The 24584-nt window shown below is 36.6% G+C and overlaps 1 protein-coding gene across 1 annotated transcript in view; it reads right to left on the bottom strand.

Annotated features, from left to right (window-relative positions):
- LOC145981797 (alkaline ceramidase 3-like) overlaps nucleotides 1-22258 on the bottom strand; it is a 31908-nt gene extending 9650 nt beyond the window's left edge. Inside the window, exons 1-4 of the mRNA XM_083115219.1 lie at nucleotides 21895-22258; nucleotides 16808-16918; nucleotides 13145-13250; nucleotides 9255-9539 (exon numbers count right to left, since the gene is read on the bottom strand). Of these exons, the coding sequence (XP_082971345.1) occupies nucleotides 9255-9539; nucleotides 13145-13250; nucleotides 16808-16918; nucleotides 21895-21991 (599 nt within the window). The 5' untranslated portion in view covers nucleotides 21992-22258. The remainder of the gene's footprint in view (nucleotides 1-9254; nucleotides 9540-13144; nucleotides 13251-16807; nucleotides 16919-21894) is intronic.
- Between the last annotated feature and the right edge of the window lie 2326 nt (nucleotides 22259-24584).

Below are 24584 nucleotides of genomic sequence, written 5' to 3'. Positions count from 1 at the left end.
CGATCTGGAGATTGCACTGTGCTCAGTCTCTCCCTCGTTTTGCACATGATGAGGCACTATTTCTTTTATATTCTCTGCTTTTAGCATTACATGCATAAGTGCAGCCACCACAATCCTACTCTTGTTTTGGCCAACACAACTGTCAGCATATAAGTGAACTGTATTCTTCTTTTCTTGGTCCACTTTCATTAGATACTGGTAAATACATGTTGCTATTTCGCATGATACACGCTTGCTGATTCCTTCATACCACAAGAAACAATGACAATTTTTTGTGTTCAGCATAGACAGTGAAGTTGTAGTTAGGCAAGTGAATAACTTGTTGCAGATCAAAAACAGCAGAACAGGTCGCTGTAGTCTTACTTATTGCTTTCAATTCTCTCACTTTACTTTTCTCTGCAACGTCCTGCTTAAATTTATCTTCTAGCTTCATTTTATCTTCATCAGATCCCGCATTGTACGTAATGCATAATCCACACTGATCTTTTTTTGAGTTGATGAAATGCAAGATTTGTACCCTTGAAAACATTTGTGTATGTTTGCAAAGATGCTTGACATGTTGTGTCAATCTCTTACTTGTACATCTTCTTTACAGTTAAATCAGAATGCAGATACTCCTTTGTTGAATATTTTCTACAATAGTGAGACTCCATTTGTGGAAAGCGATTTATGTGATCTTCTACTATACTCTCGTCATTTTCTTTCAAATGTTTGTATCTTCCACCTCGTTTTTCAGTTCGTAATATGCCTGTTTCTTGAATGTTGTTCACTGTCGTACGTATAAATCGTTCGCTAATTCCAAGAGTATTCAAAAACACCTTCCTGCAAACCTTCAGCCTTGTTGCATCCAGGGAAAGATAGTAAAATTGTTTTTTTGTACGTCTCGATGCTTGTTTTGTGGTTTTTTGTCACGTATCTTCTACATCAACGTGTCATCCTATGTACTCCCTTTCACGTTGCAAGTCTCCAAGATCGAAAAATCCATTTAAAATAATTATTCGTGATTTCTCATTGTTCTTCAGTACATAAAATTTCCTTCCTTTGTAGGTGCAGCCTGTGCAGGGGGGTTTCAGCAATCTTCTTTTCTTAACAACCTTCCCTGTAGTTGAACTGAAGTATTCATAGCCTTCATTACGTAACTTCTTACTCAGATTTTTCTTCCCTCCTTTTCTAGAAGCTGTAGTAGAGCCTTCTTTTGGTGATCCGTCGACATCATAACTTTAGGATTTGTTGCAATGTGGTCTCTAGTGATGGCATTGCTTTCACATATTAAAGAATTGTTATCCTGCACTTTGTTTACCACACATTTTGAATTGTCAATAACGGCCCGTTTCTTGTGTAATGTACAGTCATTATCTTGAACGAAATGATCCCAGCAAAGCAGGATGTGACATCTGGAACACAAGGAGAAGACCTCATCCTTGCATCCTCTTGCTTCACAATGTTGTGATTTTCCTGGCAAATAATCTGAATCATCCGGGTCACTGACATCTTCAAGAAATTCACTTTTGGCATCAAAGTCACTCTCGTCCTGTTCTTGTGCAGGGGATGATACATCGTCCTTCTTCTTCAGCAGATAAGACAGAGGTACATCTTTGTCAGATGATACGACAGATTCTTTATTCAATGTTTCTATGACAGTCCCTTTGTACCACTTCCATTCCGGAGGCCAGTAAAATTTTACAGATATTTACAAAGATTTGTAAACACTGAAATATACATTTCCGCATTGCTTTATTTTCCTCTTTGTGAGTGTATTGGCCCCGATTGTTTCATTTTTCTGCTGTAAGCAAAAAGAGATACGGCAACTTGCGAAACAGTTTAGGATTTACTTTATCTGACATAACGACGGAAGTCAAGATACGCCGCTATGTCATACCAAATTTTTTAACAAATTGAGATACGCAAAATCAAAAATCATTCATAACTTCCTTATTAATTGGATTTGAGTTACGCCGATTTGCCAGGTGATGCAGGGCACCGGTATGATCACAATATGTTAATAACTCAATTTCCCAAAAAAAAAAATGAGATACGTCGTTATGTCATTGGACTGACGATGTGAGCCATGCCAACACTAGGTTCTTGACGATACAGGGGCTGAATGGCCACGATTTAGAAAGTAGCAAGTACAGGGTGCGACATTTAACAGTTTCAAAATACCATAACTGATTTATTGTACAAAGAAATTACATGAAATGAACAATTCTAGTCACATTATAGTCTGGGATTTACAGTTCAAACCTTATTTTTTTTTAATATTACGAATCGCATGTTAGGCTGTTGAGATCAGGAAGGGTACGAGGTTGCGGCATTAAACGGCAATTAACCTCTTAAGTGTGGAATTTGTTCAACAAGTCTCTACTGGAAATTGTAGGTTTTTTGTCAAATTCAGTAGAACAAGATTTATTGAAATAATAGACCAATATTTGCATAACTAACTAACTCTCTAGCCTTCTTAAACCCGAATGTTCATGGCTGCAGCAACACAGGCCTTCCATCTGTCCCTATCCTGAGCAAGATCTATATACTCTTTTCCATCCCTACCGATTTCTTTTAGGTCCATCTCAACGTTGTCAATCCATCTTCGTCTTGGCCTTCCTACAGGTCTGTTACCATCAGATTTCCCAACAAGAATCCTGTAAACTCCTCTTTCTCAATATTTGCATGCCTTTTTCTTTTATAAAGTTCTTATATATTTTATATTTAATGACAAATGTAAATAATACAATGATACACAAACACAAATACAATAATACTTATAAAATAATACAACATACAGTAATACACAACATGTTGACATATATACGCCCTCCGTATTGTGCTGCTGTAGGGCGGAAGGCATATACAGGCTGTTACTAAAGTTTGTTTCCAACGCTTAGGAGGTGATTCTACAACTGAAAATAAACACAAAAGTTCATGTGACGAAATGCCGAAAACGGCACCCATTCTGAGTTATTGAAGTGGGGAAAAAGTGTGAAAATTATGTTTACAACAAAATGTTAGTACACTTCGCAACATCTTATTTGACCACCCCGAAAGAATTCTAAGTCCCGAAATCGTAAACTTAGCAACATTGCACTTGGGCTCCAGGTGAGAGTAGCCAACTTTGAGTAGGTCCTTCCACTAGACGAAAAACGCTGCGGTGAGAGGTTTTCAATTTAACACTTTCCATGAACTTAGAAACTACAAACCGCTATTGTAATACACAATCAAACAGAAATAATAAATTGGAAAAAGAACCTTGAGGGATATTTACGATTCTGCTTGCTCGACTTGAAATTTTGGGGGTTTGAAACACTGAATAGAGTGGAGGAAATTGCCATCAAGTTTGTGCAGAAAGAAGCAAATTTGTGAGGAGTTTATGAAAATTTTATTTACAATACCTTGCATAATATCTAACAGTTCTCAAAAACATATATTTTACACGACTTGTCGAGAAAATGTGCTTGAAACACAGGAAGGTGGGAGTCTTCATAAACGTCAAAATGTTTTTAAGGGTATAACGTCATTAAGTTAACGTAGAGTAGTTGGTTAGGTACTACTATCCTTATTTTTCGCCAAGCGTGAAAGGTCGCCGGTTCAAATCCCACCCTCTCCTCTTTCCTTTTTTTTTTTTTTAGTTTGCTGAACAGATACTGTTGATATTAGAATATTTAAAAAATGAATCCGATAAATATTTCCCCTTAGAAGTTGGAGATTTCAAGGATTTAAAGTTAAAACTTTTCTTTTTAGTTATTGTTCATATGTTGTGTTAACACACACATCATGATTAATTCACAAATCACATATATGTATTCAGGATGCAAAATGTAATGTTATTTAAGTTATGTATTGTTTGTTCTTCACTGACACCTAAAATATTGATTATTTGATTTCGATATACCACTTCTTAATATCAGAATCCTACGTCCCAACAGCAAATGCAACAACTTCTTTTACATTAAATCTTCAAGGCTATCCTTAGAACAAAGATCACTTCTCTACAGGCTACAAACCATTTACAACTCATTAAAAGACGCTCCGGACTTCCATTTATCAAAGCAGACTTACAGAACGGCGTGCATAAAGCAGCTGAAGTATAAATAATATTATTTTTGCCCTAGTTGTTATTATTCTTGTTATATATGTATATGTGTGTGTATGTGTCCATCTTAATATTTTGTTTATTTCTTTTCCGGTTGATATCTTGATGTAAAATGGATTTTTCTGTATTCAGGACTTTTCAAATAAATAAATAAAAAAAAGATATACAGTTATGTTAAGTAGTGATGTAGTGCAGTACTGTAAAGAAGGAGAGCGTTTAATGAGTTCAAATTGCTAAGATTGGTAATTGTATGTCCGATCCTTCGTAATGACTGTTTTCAATCCCCTCACCACCATCTTACCATGCGTCTAAAACTAATAGTAAATAGCTAATTAATATAAGTAAATTGTTATTGCGACGAAGGCCGATTCGATAAGAAACTACTATTAAGTATTTATATAGTGAGTGACAAAAAAAGAAATCAAAACCTCATAATGATCGTTAATTCGTCACTGCTTTGTATCTAAAATGTTTGTCTTCTTTGAACAGAAAGTACGAATATCAGATATAACAAACTTTCCGCACTAACTTTGTAATATTTGAAACCACCATTACAGACTTAGCTCTATGTAACTTGATTCAGCGCATTCCACGTGGCATGTGACTTCCTCCTATCATCGAAATAACTTATTCCTACTATTTCCTTTCCTCTCGTGAAATACAGAGACCAATGTTAACTTCTTAGCACGGTGGATAAACTTTACATTAAACGATAAACTCCTGAAAAAATCCTGCCTATGTGGAGAATCGAACCTACGACCTCCCTCGTAAATATCAAGCACGCTACCTCTTCTCCAGATAGCTCATGTTAAAATTTGCTACCTGATTGAAGAAACCTATGCACACATAATGTCATATCTATAATTTCCTCATGGCAATTTTCATGAGGAAACGAATTCAGACGAAATCGAGAATCGCTGAAAGGGAAAAATGATGAACATATCTATTAGCGTTTTGTCATATTTTGTAAATTGTGTAAAAATTCTGTGTTTTCAACAACCAATCGTTTAGTTACGAAGTATGTTGTTGTTTGTTTAAAGTAGGAACGGGAGAGCGAAAAGGAGTCATTTGAACCAGACCCCCTTTGACAAGAAACTTCAGCTTTTTTCCAAAGACTGTATGGAAAGAGAGAGGAACGTATGAAATATAAAACATGTTTGAAATTAAAACAATGGAAACCTTGAAAGATAATACTAACGAACTTCAAACTATGAAAAACATATTTTCGTGGTGGAAAACTCCAAGTCATTTTCGAAATATGAACTTATTTTTTTCTGTATTATAAAGTGGAGATATGGGACGATACGATCCCTCAGCAAGAGAAGTAAGCTAACTCCAACTTTTTCAATGGTCATAATTACTAATTAGGGTCCGGAAGTTCATGAAAAATCAACTTTTTTCTGACCCTTAAAAACAATGCTAAACCTGATATCACGTCCGTTTCCCTTCAGTTAGAGCCGGAAAACACTTTCTATTTTACATTTTGTTTTTGCATTTTTTGGCCTTTTTTGGCTTTTAGTTCATTTGTCAGTATTTTTAACAGTTTTCGTTGCATTTTTACTTATTTTTTAGGTTTATTTTTCTCCTCCCCTGTTGTTTCGTGCATTTTAAATGCATTTACTAGTAAAACTTACATATTTAGATGTCTTGACATGGTCCTTTTAGCAAATTCACCATGAATCGAAAATACAGTCAATGGAAAAACATAATATTATTCTTAACTGAAATGTTTGGCAATGGATTAAAATACTTTGTGTGAAGATCTACTTTGAGGTTCTTTTTCTGGACCCTATTATCGCTTTAATCTGTAGTTTTAAAGTAAAATTAGTCACAATATTAAATGCAATTACACTCTGGTGTAACTATATTTTCGAATGCTGGCCGAATACAGTATCATAGAAGGCCCACTCTGAAAGGAGATGAGTTGGTTGATTTGGTGTTTTAAGTCAACTTTATGCATAGTAAGGCTAATCGGGACTGGATCTACAGTTTAAAGTGGGATCCGAACCGCATAAAATAACGTGAACCGTGTGGTGTAGGGGATCGTTTGCTTATGGAATGTAAGGTCATGGGTTCAAACCTACTTATTTGCAAAATCTTTTTCGGGAAGTAAACGGATTTGGGCGAGAATGCTTATCTACGTTTCTTGGATATTTCCATTGATAGTTATGCGATTTATGTCCAGCATTTCCGGATGCAGAAAGTTGACATGTAAGTTCTTAATATGTGTTAACTTATAACAGCTGAATGAAAGGAAAAGTATTTCCTAAAATCCTACCAATCACTGAAAGATTAAAAACATTAGTAGAAGCATTACTTGAGGCATGCACAGTGGCGACGATTATGGAGTGTGGAGGGGTAGATGACCCCAGATGACCCCGCACTATGCTAAACATTATCTACCAAGGGAAAGAAACTGTCCTTGCCATCCCCCTCCCCCCACCTTGCCCTATCAGTTTTGAAACCCAATTGCATCCATCGCCTAAATATTTACAGTAATATCATATAATATTATATTACGTTATTAGAACACTTCGTACTCGGTAAATAAAATGGAAAAAATAATAAGGAAAGGGTGGGAATTGAACCTACGATGTTTCGATCTTGACGAAAACAGTAAAAAACGAAAGTGCTGTCATCTAATTAACTACTCCACGAGATCGCTAACAGAAAGCTCAGTAAAGCACGTTAATCTCAGTTGAAGCAACATTGTACCGGAGTTTCTAACCATTTTTTGCCAATAACCAAGAAAAAGACGCACTTTGCAGAATCGTGCGGTGTTGTGCAAGGTACCTTTACTAAACATTTCGCATAAAATCATCATACATTTGCCTTCTTGCATTCAAATGTGGCTGCAATTCTTTCCAGGTGGGTGAGAACCTGTTCAGTGTTTCACAATGCACATAAATTTCCCTATTTTCAAATTCAGAACGAAGAATCTTGAAATATTTTCAAAATTCGTATTTCCACTTAACAATTTTTGTCTACTCATATATTTTATTACTGCTTTAGGGTATCTTTACTTTATGGAATGTGGAAGAATGAAAAAAAATCACAAGAGCGTTTTTATTCAGGAAGAAGAAATGTTGCAAAGTTGGCTACTCTTAGTTGGCTCTGAAGCGCTATGCTGCCAAATTTACGAATTCCGGACTTTTAATTTTTTCAGGGCAGTCAAATAAGATGTTGCGAAGTGTACAACGGCCAAACATATGACCGTGGCGAAGGGCGTTCCACAAAGATATGTGGCATGCTCTATTCAAAAAAGGACATGGCAGATGTGTGAAGTTGATGCGCAAGGAATTCCCCAAAGATAGACCCATTCGCTTCCTTTACATATTATTTGTCACAATTATTGCTCTGAAGTTGAAGACCTATAAATTGCCAAAAAAATGACCTAAAAATATATAAAAAAGGACCTAAAAATGGAATAAAGAACGTATAAATGTCATCCAAATTAATTAATAACTTCAGTTTTAATTACATATTTAATTAATAAAAAAAATACAAAATTCTGGTGGTATGGAACACACAGTGCAAAAAAAGTATGTGAATGAAATGCATCTTCTTTCAGACATTATATATTTTTTAGATTACCATAATTTGAAAAATCATATTTGAAGAATCATATTTGGCCTAACCACACTACGGTTACAGAAATAGGACTTCGGAAACCTTACCTCAGTTGGCATTGCAGTATATCACAATAGTCATCTCCAGCGCGACCTTCCAGACAAGTTACGGTTAAAAGACCTTGTACCGTACCTGCTTCAGTCGTCCAAAAATGTTTTTCTTTCGTTTTAGGGATGGTTCAAATATATTTCTTTACTACAGAAAGGATGTTTAAGAGGTGATGATCTGATGATGATTCGAATTGAGAATGGGCAGTAAAAACGTAGTCGAAAGAAGGTGAAGTTGAAAAAAAAAACCCTTAAGACATACAAAAAAGGCTAAAAAAGGACCAATAAGCCAAAAAAGGACAAATAAAACCCACCTTTTTCTGGCCTACAATGACCTAGAAATTATGCAAAATTCAAACTTTCTTTTTTGTTTCGTACCAATTTTGCATGAAAAACTATATTTTGTTATTACATAATATCTATTTTAATATTCTGATGTAATTCCTCAATATTCTAAAGCAAATTTCTTGGTAATTTGATGTATATAATTGGAGAAGAATGCATACACACCAATACTCATCAATATTTTGAACAAATTTGAATTATTGCTATTTCCAAGTATCAGTGGGAATCGGAAAGAGTATCGGTTCAAGTGATTTCGGCTCAGCCTCTAAAATACATTGGAGACTTCTTTTTAATGTTCAAGTGGATTTTGACAAAACTGAAATAAATGTGCACCTTTTTCAAAATTGTGCACCCACACCCTTAAATAAAATCAAAATATAGAAAAGCAGGTGTGCGAGAGTAGTTACAGGTCTGAAATGGCTAAGAACTTTATCGAGCAATATTCTCACTAGTAAAAATACCTGCTATACTACCCGGTGGCCCAGTCAGTTTGCCCAAAAAGTACATTGATAATAGTATTATGATAGTGTATGTGCTTTTTGTGCTAAGTAATATTTTTTAGGTATACGGTTGGTAACATTGTTGTGAGACACTGGCAACAGTGCACTCGTTATTCTTTTGTTGACAGTTGATTCTCTGGCTTTTTCTAGTTTGGTTGTTTGTTGTTTGCACGCAAGTTCTGGTCTGTGACATGTTGAAAACTTCCCAAGCTTTTGTAAAAAGTCCCCATAAGTCCACAAGACAAGCAGAACAGCAATTGCAAATAAGCCATCAGTGTGTTCAGAGAATGTTACGTGACAAGCTGCATCGTATTTGCAATTCTGTTGTTGATCGTTGCACACAATGTCTTGCTAACAATGCAGGACACTTTGAACAAAACCACTGACACTGGAATTTTGTATGTATACTTGACTTTTGTGTATAAACTTGAATTTGTGTATCGGTAAACTGACTTTTGTGCCACCCTATTTACTAGCATTAATTTATTTTCTATATTGCATGTTCCTTTCTTCAACTTTTAGCTAATCGTAATACGTTTATGTAAAAATTATGTAACTAGCAAATCATGACAATGTTTACTAAGAACACATGCACACATAGTAACCATTAAAACGCACAGTAAATACCATGAAGATTCAACTTACATCAGCTGAGGGCAGAATATATTGTCTATATTCCAAAGCACAAATCCTAGGATGTATGTAAAGCTGCCTGCCGCAAACAACTTCAAACACATCTCGCATTTCTGTGTGCGAGCTAGTTGAAGGTCCATGGCGAACGTGGTGAACACCAGGATCCCATAGCTTACGTGGTGGAACAAAGGGTGTTTCCAAAAGAGGTAAGTGGCAGTGAACGTGACACAAAATACCAACAGGAACAAGCACAGGGGCCAGTTTTGTTCTTGCTGCGGTGGGCGTCGCGTATGAGCCCTGTTTAGAAAATAAACATGATAGAATGGTTAGAACACAGTCAATTATAACAAAAAGAAAACAAATTTCATTGTATGAAGGGCAAAGTGGTTTAATATTTGAATCATGTTGATTTAAATTGGGTGTTTTTTTTTTTTAATCACTTCAAAGAAATAATTTATAGAATGTACAAAAAGAACTTGTAGATATCAGAATCACTTTTGGTGAAAGTATATTAATCTCATTCAAAGGAGTTTATTAGGATCTAAGGAAGGAAACAAAATACATGTACGGATGGGGTGAAGCTCAAATGAAAGGAAAACATACTTACATTTCTCTTGATTTAAAATTCAATAATTCTTACATACAAAAATAGCAAAAAATTTTATGCAGAATAATTTACAAAAATACTAATCATTTTAAATAGTAAATAGTGTCATTATGATTAAGCTGTAAATAAACAAGGCACCAAATATTTTGCAAACAATCATTAACATGTGCTCTGCCAGGTTGGGCATAATGACATGTGGCTTAACTTTGTTGTTCCTAGGGGACACGACTATGGGTCAATCCATATGAAGTGGTACAACATGGTTGCTCGACCGTTTTTACAAAAGTTCATTTTTGTGTGGTGTGAGCCTTATATGTTGACAGTTCAGAACCACTGTTATTTTATTTTTACTATCACCGATTTGAAGAGGCGGGCATTTTTTTAACATGGCGTGCATCATTTTCTCCATTCGTAAGCATCAGCGGCAACTTTTTTATCTCAGCTCTGGTAAGTCCTACAATAATGAGACAAAATCTGTGATGTTAAGCACATTATAGGCATATTTCTGTGTAATTTTCTAAATATTATTCCTTCATAATAAATTTTAAGGTTAAAATTGTGTATTTTAATCACTCAAAATTACATTTCTTTTTTAGGGGGAAGGCAGTTTGACACTTGAATTGTTTTGTGCAAGTACCTGTGTACCAATAGTGTGTGTCAGAATTATTTGAAGCTTGAGACTTTAATCCTTTTTTTCCTACAGGGTCATAAACATGTACTTTTTGTTAAAAAAAATCCAAGTTCAGGGTTAAATATCTCTGGTGGGCAGTTGTTTAAAAATCTGAATTTGTACACAATACAGTGCTCCATGATAAGTAACTTCAGTAATAATTTTGAGTTTGAGATTCAATTGGTTTAAGAGATACAAATCTCGTGAATAATTCAATATTTTGCATTAAATATGGTATGCCTAATTTAATTTCTTATTAACATTTTATGTTAAAATTCTGCAAACTGTAATTTGGAATGTCAATCAACAACATTACAATCCTGAAATGGCTCTTCAATAAAGTATATATACGAGGGCATGCTGAAAAGTAAAGCTTCCCATGTTTTATTTTCTTTTGTTATCTTGTAAATGCAGTTTGGATTTTGAGTAACCATACATTGCACTTATAAGACTTTCCCGCTACTCCATTGAAGGTTTCAAACTTCTATCGCCAGGGGGTGCTGAACTATAGTGAGTATAATGGCCACATGTAACCATGCAATGTCGATGGAGCACCTGAAGTAGCGTGCCGTGATCGAGTTTCTAACCACAGAAAATGTGCTACAAATTGACATTCATCTCAGACTGAAGGCAGTTTATGGGAAGGAATGGGTAGACATCAGTACTGTGTGATCTTGGGCTTTTCATGCTCGTAAAGAAAACCACAGCTGAGGAAATCTTAGCGTATGCGAGAGAATGGAGTGGAAGGCCGCGTACTGCAACTGATGGAAGTCATCGGACTAGAAGGGATAGAATAAGGAATGAGGATACCACAGACAGTGGGGGTGAAGCTTCAGGACAGAATAGATCAGGCACAGATGAAATGGTTCAGACACATGAAGAGGATGGGTGTAGAAAGACTGCCAGTAAGAGCTTACAATGGGAACAAGGCCAAAGGGGAGACCAAGATGTCGGTGGAAAGATCAGATAGTGGAGAGTTAGGAGAAGAGGACAAGATTGGTATATCGTCGAAAGAGAGGAATGGTGGAAGACTAGAACAAAATGAAGATTTGATTGATTGATTGAGTTGGTGTTTTAAGTCCACTTTATGCACAGTAAGGCTAATTGGGACTGGAGCTACAGTTTAAAGTGGGATCGAAACCATGTGCCTCCACCGGGTATCGAATCCATGACCCCTCAATTACAAGGCGATGACGCTACCACTACGCCATAAGGGAAGCTCAGAACAAAATGAAGAGACTTTACCTCTATGCCGACCCAGCCAGAGGCGGCAGCAAACAGCAAAGGATGATGATGATGATGAATATTACAGGGACATTTGCATAAATCATAACCCCAGCTAGGATAATTTGTTTGTGTCCCTAAACTTGTGGAATAATACATAGAATCCTGACACAGGGTTAAGCTGCCTCGGAGCATCAGGTAATCATAATGGCGAAGATGAATAATGAATAGGTGGGATGGATGAATCAAAAACCACAATCAAACACCCATAACATTATTGGAAATGCTAAATTCCTAATATTGTAAGTCAAGTACTGGCTATTCGGTTTAGCTTGAGCTCTGGCCTTCAGCTGCGCAGAAGCCTGTCGCTCAGCGCAACGATGCGAGAGTTCCAGAGAGATCAGAGTTGCCAACTGCTTTAACAATTACCCATATCCATAATCTGACTTTAGAGCTTGTTGATAGTGGTTTGCGGGACTTACTGGTGTCTGGATTTAGGCAAATAACCAAACGCGACAGTCTGAGAAGGTGATAGTTCAAGGAAAAGAATGACAGAGGATTCTTTGTGTCGATGAAACCACCTTTGATTTAGTCCCCTTGGCGAAAGAGACATCCTCCCTTCCCTCGTCTTCCTCTCGCGTGGGCAGATCGTTTTACTGCTAGGAAGGTCATTGTTGACCTATGTTGTTTAAGGTGTTTAAATTCAACGGAAGCTGAGGTGAAAACTGGAAAGACAATTGGAGGAAGTGAAGTGATACACAGAGCAGGGAAAATATCTCAACGAGCATAAGTTTGTGAAGAAAGAAGCTGACAGTGGTCTTGCGTTGAATGTTAAACAAGTGCAAAAGCGTGTTTCCGCAGCTACTGATTTGTCAGTAAATACTTTGAAACGTAACTTAAAGAAAAATGATCGCATCAACGTAACTGGGAAGGGATTGGTAACGCCTAACAAAATACGCAAAAGAAAGAAATTTAAAAGTGACGTGGACGAATTTGACAAGTGTATTATTCGTAGAACAATTAGTGAATTCACAAACAGGAAGGACAGCGTACTACTCTAGATTCCTAAGTATTTTCTTTAATGAGACAAGAGCATATAGCTGTTGCCGGTTTCATGTCTGGTGGAATTGTAACTTCTGCAAATTGCAACACTGCTCCTATGAGTCACATGACATCTTCTGCAGACGACAAAGATTTCCTTCTTTGTGGATGCCAGAGTTCAGGCTAAACCGAATGTGCTGTACCCAACATCCTCATTAACATTATTTAATGTACATCCAATCGGTTTTCTTTTAACATACAGAAATAGTGGCAATGAAGACAGAAAAATCAACATAAAATATATACATTAGGATTTCAGAATAGTATCAAATTGTCTATGCCCAACAGACCAATACTCACAAGCAATAAACTAACACAGAAGTGCCCCATACCATAGGCAGCTCATCAAGAAGTTGCATCTCATACTGAAGTGTCATGTGGAATGCCCAAGATCCAAGACCTACAACTACAGAAGAAACATGTAAGGCAAAACTACTGATATCTCGGAAACAGTTAGAGACAAACAGTTTTGAAATTTCGCTTTCATTCATTTGAATTTAACATTACCTTGCCACAAAATCAATCAGTGGCGTATTCTCCCACGTTACCTGGTTTACCACCAGTAAATGAACTTTTTTCACATGTATGATATATATGGGGGCATTCCATTATCACGAGTGGGATCCTCAAGCTATATTTTTTATATTAAAGTAACTGTTCTGCTGATAGTTAAGCATTTTTCTTACAGTTTCTGTGCAATGAAATACAAAACTTAATATTGTTGATTAAATATAACTACCCTAAAAATACTTTCCCATATTTGTAGCTACAAGTGAACAATTTTGCGTCACGTGTGGGACAGATGAAATACTGCTTTATCACTTAATAAGAAATTTATTTCAATTTCTGTGAATTGTCAAATGATGAAAAATAAATTATTTAACACAAAGAGAGGTGGTAATTGATCTTTCAATACTTTGGTGGAGTTGAGGGGTCCATGCAACAGTTAAAGGAGAAATAATTTGTTTTTTGGTGTCACGGATGGTACACAATAGAAAACAGAAGTACATAAAAAAAGCTAAAATGAACAAACAATATGTAAAATACCTTCTATTCTACCTTAATTATGTATAATACTTAAATTTTTATCCAAATTACAAGTCTACATTGTTGACTCACACGATAGAATAAGGTTACAGCATTTTGTTTTATTTTAAAATTGAGATTTAGGGGTACTTTGACACAAAAACACAATAAATAACAATCGTTGCAGTAAACCAGATAAAATTTTCAGAATATGCCACTGCACGCTGTAACAAACAACATATCGCTGGCTGAATACTGTTTTGCCATATGTCCATCTGCACCAACTCTTCAGGAGAGCTTCCGGCCCCCATGGTGGAGTGGTTAGCACATCGCGCTACGACACCAGGGGTCCTGGGTCCGAATCCCAGCCTGGGCATGGATGTTTCTGAGTGTCAATTCATCGATTTCATCATATCATCACTCATTCCCATCTTCGCAAATTAGCCAAAAGTGGCACAAAAAGCGAAGTAAAATAAAGCAAATCAATCTTCAGGAGAGCTGATTGAAGTTGGATTTATGTGGAATATGAATACACTACACAATTTTTGCAAATATTTTATTATTGTTGATAATTCACAACACTTGACATCCAGGTAAATCTCTTCTCAACATAATGCATTAAAAATGTAGAACACGATAATGTCATCAACTCATTTCCAATAAAAAGTAGAGATACGACAAAATAGTATTCAGCTTGCGATATGTGGTTCAATACTTAACTGTATCATGCACAGAATTAAAGTCTAAATAAAGCTACCTTACTCTATTTAAAAATTATACTAGTTTTACATAAATATGTAAGGATCATTCTGAGCCAAGAGGTCTATTTTGTCTGTAGCAGTACTCAAAGTGTTGAAAGAAATTTCCCAAAATTTTATATTCATAAATGCACTGGCTGGTGAGATAGACCCTTTATCCAAAGACGGGGGGTAGTCATGTGCTCCCTGAAAAAACTATGCCATTTTCAGGTGCTGATTGATTGATTTGCTTTATTTTACTTTGCTTTTTGTGCCACTTTTGGCTGAAGATGGGGATGAGTGATGGTACGATGAATGGACAATCACAAACATTTATGCCCACGCTGGGATTTGAACCCGGGACCCCTAGCCTCGTAGTGCAATGTGCTAACCACTCTGCCACAGGGGTCAGCTCAGGTGCTGATAAAATAGAGACTATATTAGTTAGAGGGCTTACAACTGATAGTCCTATAAACCTTTCTTGCTGATTCTAACCTCAAAATGTGATTAAAAATTCATTGCAATTTACTAAGATGATTCTTACCAGAATTCAAGGGTTCATAACAGCTAGAAAAGATAAGTTACAGTCTTGATATTTTTAACATGCTTTATACTTATACGTGATGCTAAGCTGGTATTTTTTTTAATTTTGAATGCATAAGGCAGCTTCACAGTCTTTATTGCAAGCTAGCATCTTTACTGTGCATGGTAAAAAATTACCACTTCTCAATGTCAATGACAAAACTGAATTCCCTGAGAATCCCTTTCATCTGACACAATAGTGATTCACTCGTATATTTTCACGTGCTACTGCAGTTTGCCATCACTTTGGAATTTCTTTATTTTGATTTGCTTTATTTTACTTCGCTTTTTGTGCCACTTTTGGCTAATTTGCGAAGATGGAGATGAGTGATGACATGATGAAACTGATGACTGGACACTCACAAACATCCATGCCCAGGCCAGGATTCAAACCCGGGACCCCTAGCATCATAGTGCAATGTGCTAACCACTCCGCCACGGGGGCCGGCTGTAACACTAGACTTTTGGCTCCCTGTGTACAGTCCGGGAACTGTGATCGTCCAGCCGTTATTAGCAATTTATCCATTGTTGGCTCGTTATTAGAGCTCATATTTCAATGGAGCACAATAGTGATCCAAGCGACCGTAGACAAGTATTTTATGATACGTAGTATTTCTATATATAGAAGTAGAGTGTTTTTAAAATCTGTTTTAAACCGATCCAGACCACCAAAAACATATTTCTGATTTTTTTTGGAAAGAAAATAACAAAAGCTCTTGTTTGGTTTCATCACATCCAAATGTAATGCACTAGATTTAGAATTTCCTCCCTTCTGAAATGTCTTGAGTGAAAAACTTACGATTTTTTGTTAAGTGAACCAGTATACTTCAAAACGGACATTCTCGCTATAAAACCGGAGGAAATTTGACCAATAATTCTTGAGTTGAGTATAATGGCGTAGCAACTAACCAGGCATACAGTTTATGTTTAAATACATTCATAGGCATATTTGTCACATCAAGAGGTAGCTTATTGAATAGTCTTAATCCTAGAGCTTCATAACTATTCAGGGATTTTGAGAGTCTATGATAGGGTATATTTATACGCCTGCTGTTTCTTGTAGTATAGGAATGTACATCTTGTCTACTTTGTAGTTGTGGCAAATTTTTCTTTACATACAACAGCACAGTGTAAATATATAGATTTATCACAGTCATAAATTTTAACTTAATGAACAGTGGTTTACAATGAACTAATATGTGTGAGTTGGTAATTATTCTCACGGCTTTTTTCTGCAGTATTAATTTCTTGTATATAACTGCAGTTCCCCCAAGTAAAATTCCATATGGAATAATGCTTTGAAAGAAAGCGAAGTAAGCTGATCTTACGTAATCTTTAGGTACATGACTGTTTAGTTATGTATTTAATATGTGGCTCCCATGATAATTTATTATCAATGACAATACCTAGAAATTTTGCGTTGTCTGAGCTATTATCGATTGGGATGTCTCTAAGACTGAAAAACATATGCTGGGTTTTACTTTCATTCAGCAAAAAACCATTACCTACATATCCCTACTGTAAATAGATATAAAATTGACAAACTTTGGGTACCAATGTCCTTAAATCTCAAAATACTCATTAAGTATTGCTACAACAAAAAGAAAGTGCAACTTACTGAGCAAAAACACATGACACAAAATAAATCTTCTTTCAAATTTCTGCATTAACACATCATAAACGCCTATAAGGGGTGGGATGATCATCGCTAGATTGCTCACTGTGTTCCCTGGAAAATAAAAACTATACGTTAGAACTCAGTTGTCTTAAAAAACATACATTAAATACTGATTAGCACAATCAATGCTAAATATAATTTCACCACTTGGTCTCACCCATCCCACACACCAGATACTAAATCTATAAAAATACATTAATCTTAATCACATGTCTACATTGCGATGGGATGAAACAGAAATTTGGATGGTGACATCTTAAATGTGAAAGTGTTAAAGAGTTTACTTTTCAGCTTGTATAATTTCCCATTTGGCCCAGATTCCAACTGTGTAATCATTTTCAAGGATTGTCATTGAAGTTTGTACAATTTCAAACTTACATTTCCAGTATTATTAATGTTTTCGTTATCCTCCTGGGTGCTGGTGACCCTCTGTTTATGAAGATTGTTTGTTATGAATCTTTTCTGCTTTTCTTTTTACGTCGATGTTATGTGCTGTATTGAAAAAATGGATGGTTATATGTGGTGCAATTAATCTTGTCAAGACAGCATTCCTGATAATAATTTTACCTTTCTGTTGAATTGGGAGGGTTAGGTTCAATGCTGTTAGGTCCACGCAACTAGATTTTGTTTGAAAAAAAAAAGGAAAGAAGTGTACATGCTCCACGATACGATGAACTGGACAAACAATGGCCACACGAATACTGATGGTATCATGAATATCGTTTTCACCCCTGCAACTATGTAGGCCAAAATGCATATTTTCAATATATGTAAGCATATTTATTGACGATTGTTTTCCTCTCAGATGGAATTGGTTTTATTTGGCTAAGTGTTAATGGTGTTAGTAATATTAAATTGTTAGGTTTAACACTGTTACAATTTCTGCGTGCATTTTGGATTTGCATGTGGTCATACACCAATATCTCTTCAAACGGAGCGAATTGACAATATAGAGAAAGTCTCCAATTTTGTTAATTTTCGGTATACTAACTAATTTTGGCCTCCTAATCACGAATCTGTTGTAAAGAACCGGGGGTCACGTCTGGAAATTTGAAAATAAGCCGATTGAATTTATATATATATATATATAGGTGTATATGCGTAGTTTTACGAACGAAAATGTAATCTCCTGTCATTGTTTCCAACCACGCCGTTGTTTTACAAGAAAATGATGTATGATGTTCAATTTTAGTACGAACCCTATTTTTTCGATCAATTTAGGGGTGAAATGAATGCTAATGGAACCTAACCTAACAGGCCTAACCTAACCTCATGTGAATGGTTTGTGAGGCAACATGCAGATGGTTTTTGAGGCTAATGTCAATGGTTTGTGGGGTTACCCGTGGATGGTTTTTGGGGCTAACGAACAATGTTTCATCAAAATGTACAATTTCCAGACGCGACCACCGGTTTTTTACAACAGATTCGTAATTAGGAGGCCAAAATTAGTTAGTATACCGAAAATTAACAACATTACAGAGTTTCTCTATATTGTCAATTCTTACCTCTGTTTTTTATGGTTATTGCATCTTGAAATAAATTATATGTTCCATTAAACACTCAAAACTGTGGATTAAATGCAAAATGGTTGATATTTTCGAGAGCGTACAGTTGTTGATCCCCACCCCCTCCCCTCGGACATAATTATAGATATACTTCAACTGGTATTTGATTTGATTCATTCTGTTCATTTGATCACCTATTGTACAAAATGTACAATGATATTGAACAGGTCATTCTTATAAATAAGTATCTAAAATTATAAGGTTACGCTCCATAAAAATAGTAAAACAATTACAATTCACATTAAAAAAATAGTTACACTGCTACAGCAAACAATGCTAAAGATGAAAACAGTACAGATCGTAGTTAAAAAAGAACAGTTAACAGTTTGTACATGATGAAAACAGGACTAAATCTCAACTAATACATGTTAAAAGATTTCATGTATATTGAAAATAGTAATAAAACATGTCCTTTTTTTACATATTAAAATCCATGATTCAATGTCCATCAAAATTTAAAGATTAGGAACTCTCCTACATCATAAAATAACTTTGAGATCAATATTTGGAGCGAATTGATAATATAGAGAAAGTCTCCAATTTTGTTAATTTTCGCTATACTAACTAATTTTGGCCTCCTAATCACGAATCTGTTGTAAAGAACCGGGGGTCACGTCTGGAAATTTGAAAATAAGCCAATTGAATTTTTATATATATATATATATATATATATAAAGTGAAAGAGGAGAGAGGAAACACTCACCGGACAAAGAAAAAATTCGAATTTTCGTGATGGTATATCACATCTTCAGGAGTAGAGAGACGTCTATAACCACCGCTTACACCAAGCCTTGACCAACCGTGGATATCCTTCCACCCTGGTCACCAAACAAATATCCCGAGCTGCTTCATACACTCCCACCAAGAAACCTGCCACCAGTCCCCCTGCACTTGTCACCCAATATCACCCCCGCCTCAACAAAATCAGACACACTCTACGTTCCCTCCTTCCCATCCTGCACAGTGATCCTGACACCAGAAATATCTTCCCCGACAAGCCCAGAGTTGTCTTCAAACACCCTCTCAATCTCCAAAACATCCTGGTCTACCACAATCCACCTACTCACAACCAACTCGCACCTGCCCACAAATGCAACCACCCTAGGTGCAAAACCTGCCCCATATTTGTCACTTCCCGCACCCTCCAGATCCACACTGCCACCGGCAAATTCACCCTCTACCCCAAAGGAACCTGCAACAGCTCTAACCTAATTTATATCCTCACGTGCAATGTCTGAGGGAGCTTCTACCTGGGGGAAACATCCACACCACAGCCCTGAACCTCCGCATCAACATCCACCGCTCCTCTACCCAAAACCTGGACTTTGCTGTTGCCATTCACACCAATCACCACAATATTCCTTTTAATGACTGCTTCCAGGTAGCGATCGTCCACTCCTTGCCCCAATCCACCAACACCTCAATACGTAGAAGATGGGACTTGACTTAATTATACAACGTCTCTCTACTCCTGAAGATGTGATATACCATCACGAAAATTTGAATTTTTTCTTTGTCCGGTGAGTGTTTCCTCTCTCCTCTTTCACTTTTTATTTAGCCCTTGTGGCCCTCCTTCCTTTTATCCTATATATATATATATATATATATATATATATATATATATATAGGTGTATATGCATAGTTTTACGAACAAAAATGTAATCTCCTGTCATTGTTTCCAACCACGCCATTGTTTTACAAGAAAATGATGTATGATGTTCAATTTTAGTACGAACCCTATTTTTTCGATGAATTTAGGGGTGAAATGAGTGCTAATGGAACCTAACCTAACCTCGTGTGAGTGGTTCGTGGGGCTACCCATGGATGGTTTTTGGGGCTAACGTCAATGGTTTGTCGGGCTACCCATGGATGGTTTTTGGGGCTAAGGACAATGGTTTGTGGGTACCCGTGGATGGTTTTTGGGGCTAACGGACAATGTTTCATCAAAATTTACAATTTCCAGACGTGACCCCTGGTTTCGTGATTAGGAAGCCAAAATTAGTTAGTATACCGAAAATTAACAAAATTAGAGACTTTCTCTATATTGTCTATTCTTACCCAATATTTTACTTATTGCCTTTTTAAATTTCTTCATATTATAGCTTCCCATTTCTTGTGGTACTTTATTATACAGCTTTAAACCTTGGTATCCAAGGTGACTCTGTGTTTTTGTTGTGTGAATTGAATTTAAATGTATTTTATTTTGGCCTCTAGTGTTATGGACATGTAATTATATCTTTATTTTTTAAAAGATGTTAAAGTTTCTATGGTTAGAGTCGAGTTTATGTCCTTCTTGCCCGTTTACACCCTTCTTGCCCGTTTACAAAACCGTGCCCGCAGACAGCCGGCGCTCCGGCATCCGTAGGGTAAGTAACTTTTTCTTTTTACACTTTCTGTCACTAACCATTCACGGGAACGAGGTATGCCTACGAGGTTAGGTTAGGCCTGTTAGGTTAGGTTCCATTAGCATCATTTCACCCCTAAATATGTGCTTCATCATCGAAAAATGTCCTCAGTACGTTCAATCGCGCATATCAAAACAACATCGGTTTTTCTCGATTTTCTCCTCCAGGAAATTTTTTATTGCCTTGGGATTTAGTTTGTTGAATTCCTTATACAATAACCTTTCCAACGATATATGACACGTATTCCCTATGAAAAGGACGTAAACTAGACTCTTACCTTTTCTCTGAATGAAACACAAGGTTTCCAGTATATACATGGCTATTTGTGTGCATGTTTAACAATTTATACAAACACAGAAATTTATAGGCAACAAAATCAATATCCGGTAATTATGCGATAACGCCCGGACACCTTTCACTCATTTATTTCCTTGATTTTACCATTGGTACTTACCTATTTTGCCTTGGGGAATATTCTTTAAAGTGAAGTTATGCCTTACCTCCACAAACCATGCACGTTAGCCCCAAAAACCATCCACGGGTAGCCCCACAAACCATTGACGTTAGCCCCAAAAACCATCCACGGCTAGCCCCACAAACCATTCACACAAGGTTAGGTTAGGTTCCATTATCACTCATTTCACCCATAAATTCATCGAAAAAACAAAGCGCGGCGCCATCTGCACGCACACAATGTAAACAACGGTATAATGTGGCAGGCAATGCCAATTTCTTACGTAAAAAGTGATTAATTCTTGTTCGGCGGCATTAAACTACGAAGTTTTTACTTTCCGTGAAAGAAAATACCTCCAAGAACGTCCAGAATGCTAAAGAAACTCATTTCAGTAAGTACTTTCTCCTGTAAATTTGAAGAAATCCGTCCGGGCGATATCGCATATTTACCCAATATCCTAACCTACCATAATAGGGTAAATATTCTAAAAGACAATCATCAACTATTTGGGTTTCGCTCTATTTCCAAGACACCGGAAAATTCTAAATATACGCACTATATGGTAATAAATATACCAAAATTATCGTACGTTACGATACTTACAAAATTCAGCAATATAAAAAGAAACTTCATAGTTTCCCTCGCACCAATCTAAAGTTGATGTAGGTTCACCCCAGTAACCTTGTTGAGTTGGTGCCATAATAAATCCTCTGTATATTTTCTTTTTCGTTACTCACTCATAATTTTCATTTTTTAAGTATTGATTAAAACGAAGAAAATCGAATTTTATACTTTCACAATTTTGCCGGTCTGTGCATCTTGTTATTCAATTCTTCCAGTCATAGGCCGCTTCTAGAATCGCTCCCCATATTAAGAATTGATGGTGGTTCTTCGACATCTACTTTTGCTACCTGCAGCTCGTACATGGCAACTGTTGGGACGCTACCACAGTGGATGCACTTGTGAATCAACTATTGCGACTCAACTCTCCCAACTCATTTTCCCTACGCTACTTTTCCTCAACTCTGTTGTTTCAAGATGGCGCCACTGAAGAAATAACCATTTAACCTTCTAGCGGGCGCGTTCATAATCGTGTCACCAGCGGGCGCGTGACGCATTTTTTACGTCATTTAGTATCATTCATTATGAGCAAGAATTTTTATAATATAAATGAAAATGTTTTTGGGTCTACATTTATTTATATCATATCTGAGGTTAATATAAATTAAACCTATTGAAATACAAGTTAGAATGCTGAAAATAATGAAAAAAACATTACGTAACTTATTACATATTTATAGCGCACCACGGTTTTCATCAGCAGGCGCGTGTCGTACTTTTTACGACAGCTATTCCTGCTGAAAACCTAAATATTACAAGTTTATGTACAAACACTTTACATTCCAAGTTCAAGAGGGACCGAGTCGAGTAAAAATTCTCTACGTCATATGAAAAATTATGGGCAGAGTATGGCAATATCCTGTGTACACACTCCCGCCTCCCCCATCCCTCACCGCACGCGCGCACACACACACACACACACACACACACGCACATACACACACCCACGCACACACACACTCACTCACTATATCTCGTATAAACTAAGTAAAATAAACCAAATAATAAGAACTTACTTTCACATTTTCTTATATGTCCTTCTCCTCAAAACATCCTGGGAACGAGCCTAGCTACCAAAGTAGGTCAAGTCGCGATTAGCATTTCTGTGCATAAAGCGGACTCAAAATCAAAATCAATCAATCTATTCTATTCGAGAAACTTGAAGGATACGCTGAATTTCGCTAACGTCTACGTTTTGTCGACTCATTTTCAACAATGACCTGACGAAATAATTACAGAACAGGAGCAGGCTCGCAGCGCAAACTTTACGACACGGTGTTTTGATCTGAAATAAACATCAATTGACAGAGTATAACATATGGATTAGTAACAATGACTGCTAATATGCAACACAAAATACCTCTTTGAGGAATACATAAAGAGCCTAGGTCGATGAATTCAAAGGAAACACAAGAAAATTAAAGAAAATTGCTTTTGGCGTAAATTTTGCGCAGGCGCGCCCGCTCGAAGGTTAAACATGTTTGACAGTTTAAATTTTGTTTTAGCGTGCATTTCCAAGTTGCTAGCCGCTAGGGGTGTGCGGGACAAGATTTTTTTGGGACAGGACGGGATCGGGACGGGAAATATTATAAATCCCGACATTCGGGACGGGAGAAATTCGCAAATTCCTGACAAAGTCGGGAAATTTCGAACAGGGTAGGGGTAGGGGTATGCGGGACAGAATTGTTTGGGTCGGGACGGGAAAATCTTTCAATCTCGACATTCGAGACGGGGAAAATTCTGAATTTCACGACGAAGTCGGTAAATTTTCGGGACGGGATATGTACGAAATTTCCCAAAGCTCTTAAAATCTCGAATTATACACGTCATTTTCACCTTAAGTGATTGATTTTGCATTTCTGGTACAAAAACAAACAATTTCGGATAAGTTCCAGACATTTACAATGCAGAAAACGTCGATAATTAACGACTTTTTAAAATGACCATTCGGAATTTTCCGACTGCTCGGGATCCCGAAACGCCGAAAAGTCATTTCATTTCCGAAGTCGGGATAGGGACGGGATTTTTCCCCCCGATTCCGGTTCCAACTTTTCGGGATCCCACACACCAGTAGTGCATAGTGCTCCGCGTAAAGGGAGGGGTGGAGCCAGGGTTGGCATGTTTAAAACACTTTGTTTTAAACTTTTAAAACACACGGCTTTGTTTTTTACAAATGTTTTAAACGTTTAAAACAATGTGTTTTAAACATGTTTTTTTTAGAAGTGTTTAAAACACATTTTGGTACTTGATATTTTATAGTCTGTGATAATGTTTTTGTTTGGCAACCCTGTCTTTTCATTGAATCTGTGTCAATTAATCTGTGCTTTACGGGTTTCACTTATGGCACAACGCTTGAACAACCTATGTTTTGACATTGCAGGAGAAGGCTTTTTAAATTTAGGCTAAATGCCTATGTTGTTAGGTTACGTAGGCTAGCTTAGCTATGTATACACAAGATAGCTAGCAAAACTGTTGTGTGACAAGAAAGACCCGTGCTTTACTGTAGAATTCGAAACTTCTCAGTTCTTTGTTTCGTACCGTCCTTGGAAGCTGGAAACTAATATCTGAATACACAATGCGTGATTTTGATCATGATGTGATTTTTTTTTTCTGTTGCGATACTATTCATTGGTTTGTATAACTGAATGAAGCGCAGATGCTTAATTTTGGTA

Source organism: Lepisma saccharinum, chromosome 30 (assembly GCF_977018435.1).
Source record: "Lepisma saccharinum chromosome 30, izLepSacc3.1, whole genome shotgun sequence".
Classification (NCBI taxonomy): Eukaryota; Metazoa; Arthropoda; class Insecta; order Zygentoma; family Lepismatidae; genus Lepisma; species Lepisma saccharinum.
This window is presented reverse-complemented; position numbering and strand designations above follow the sequence as displayed.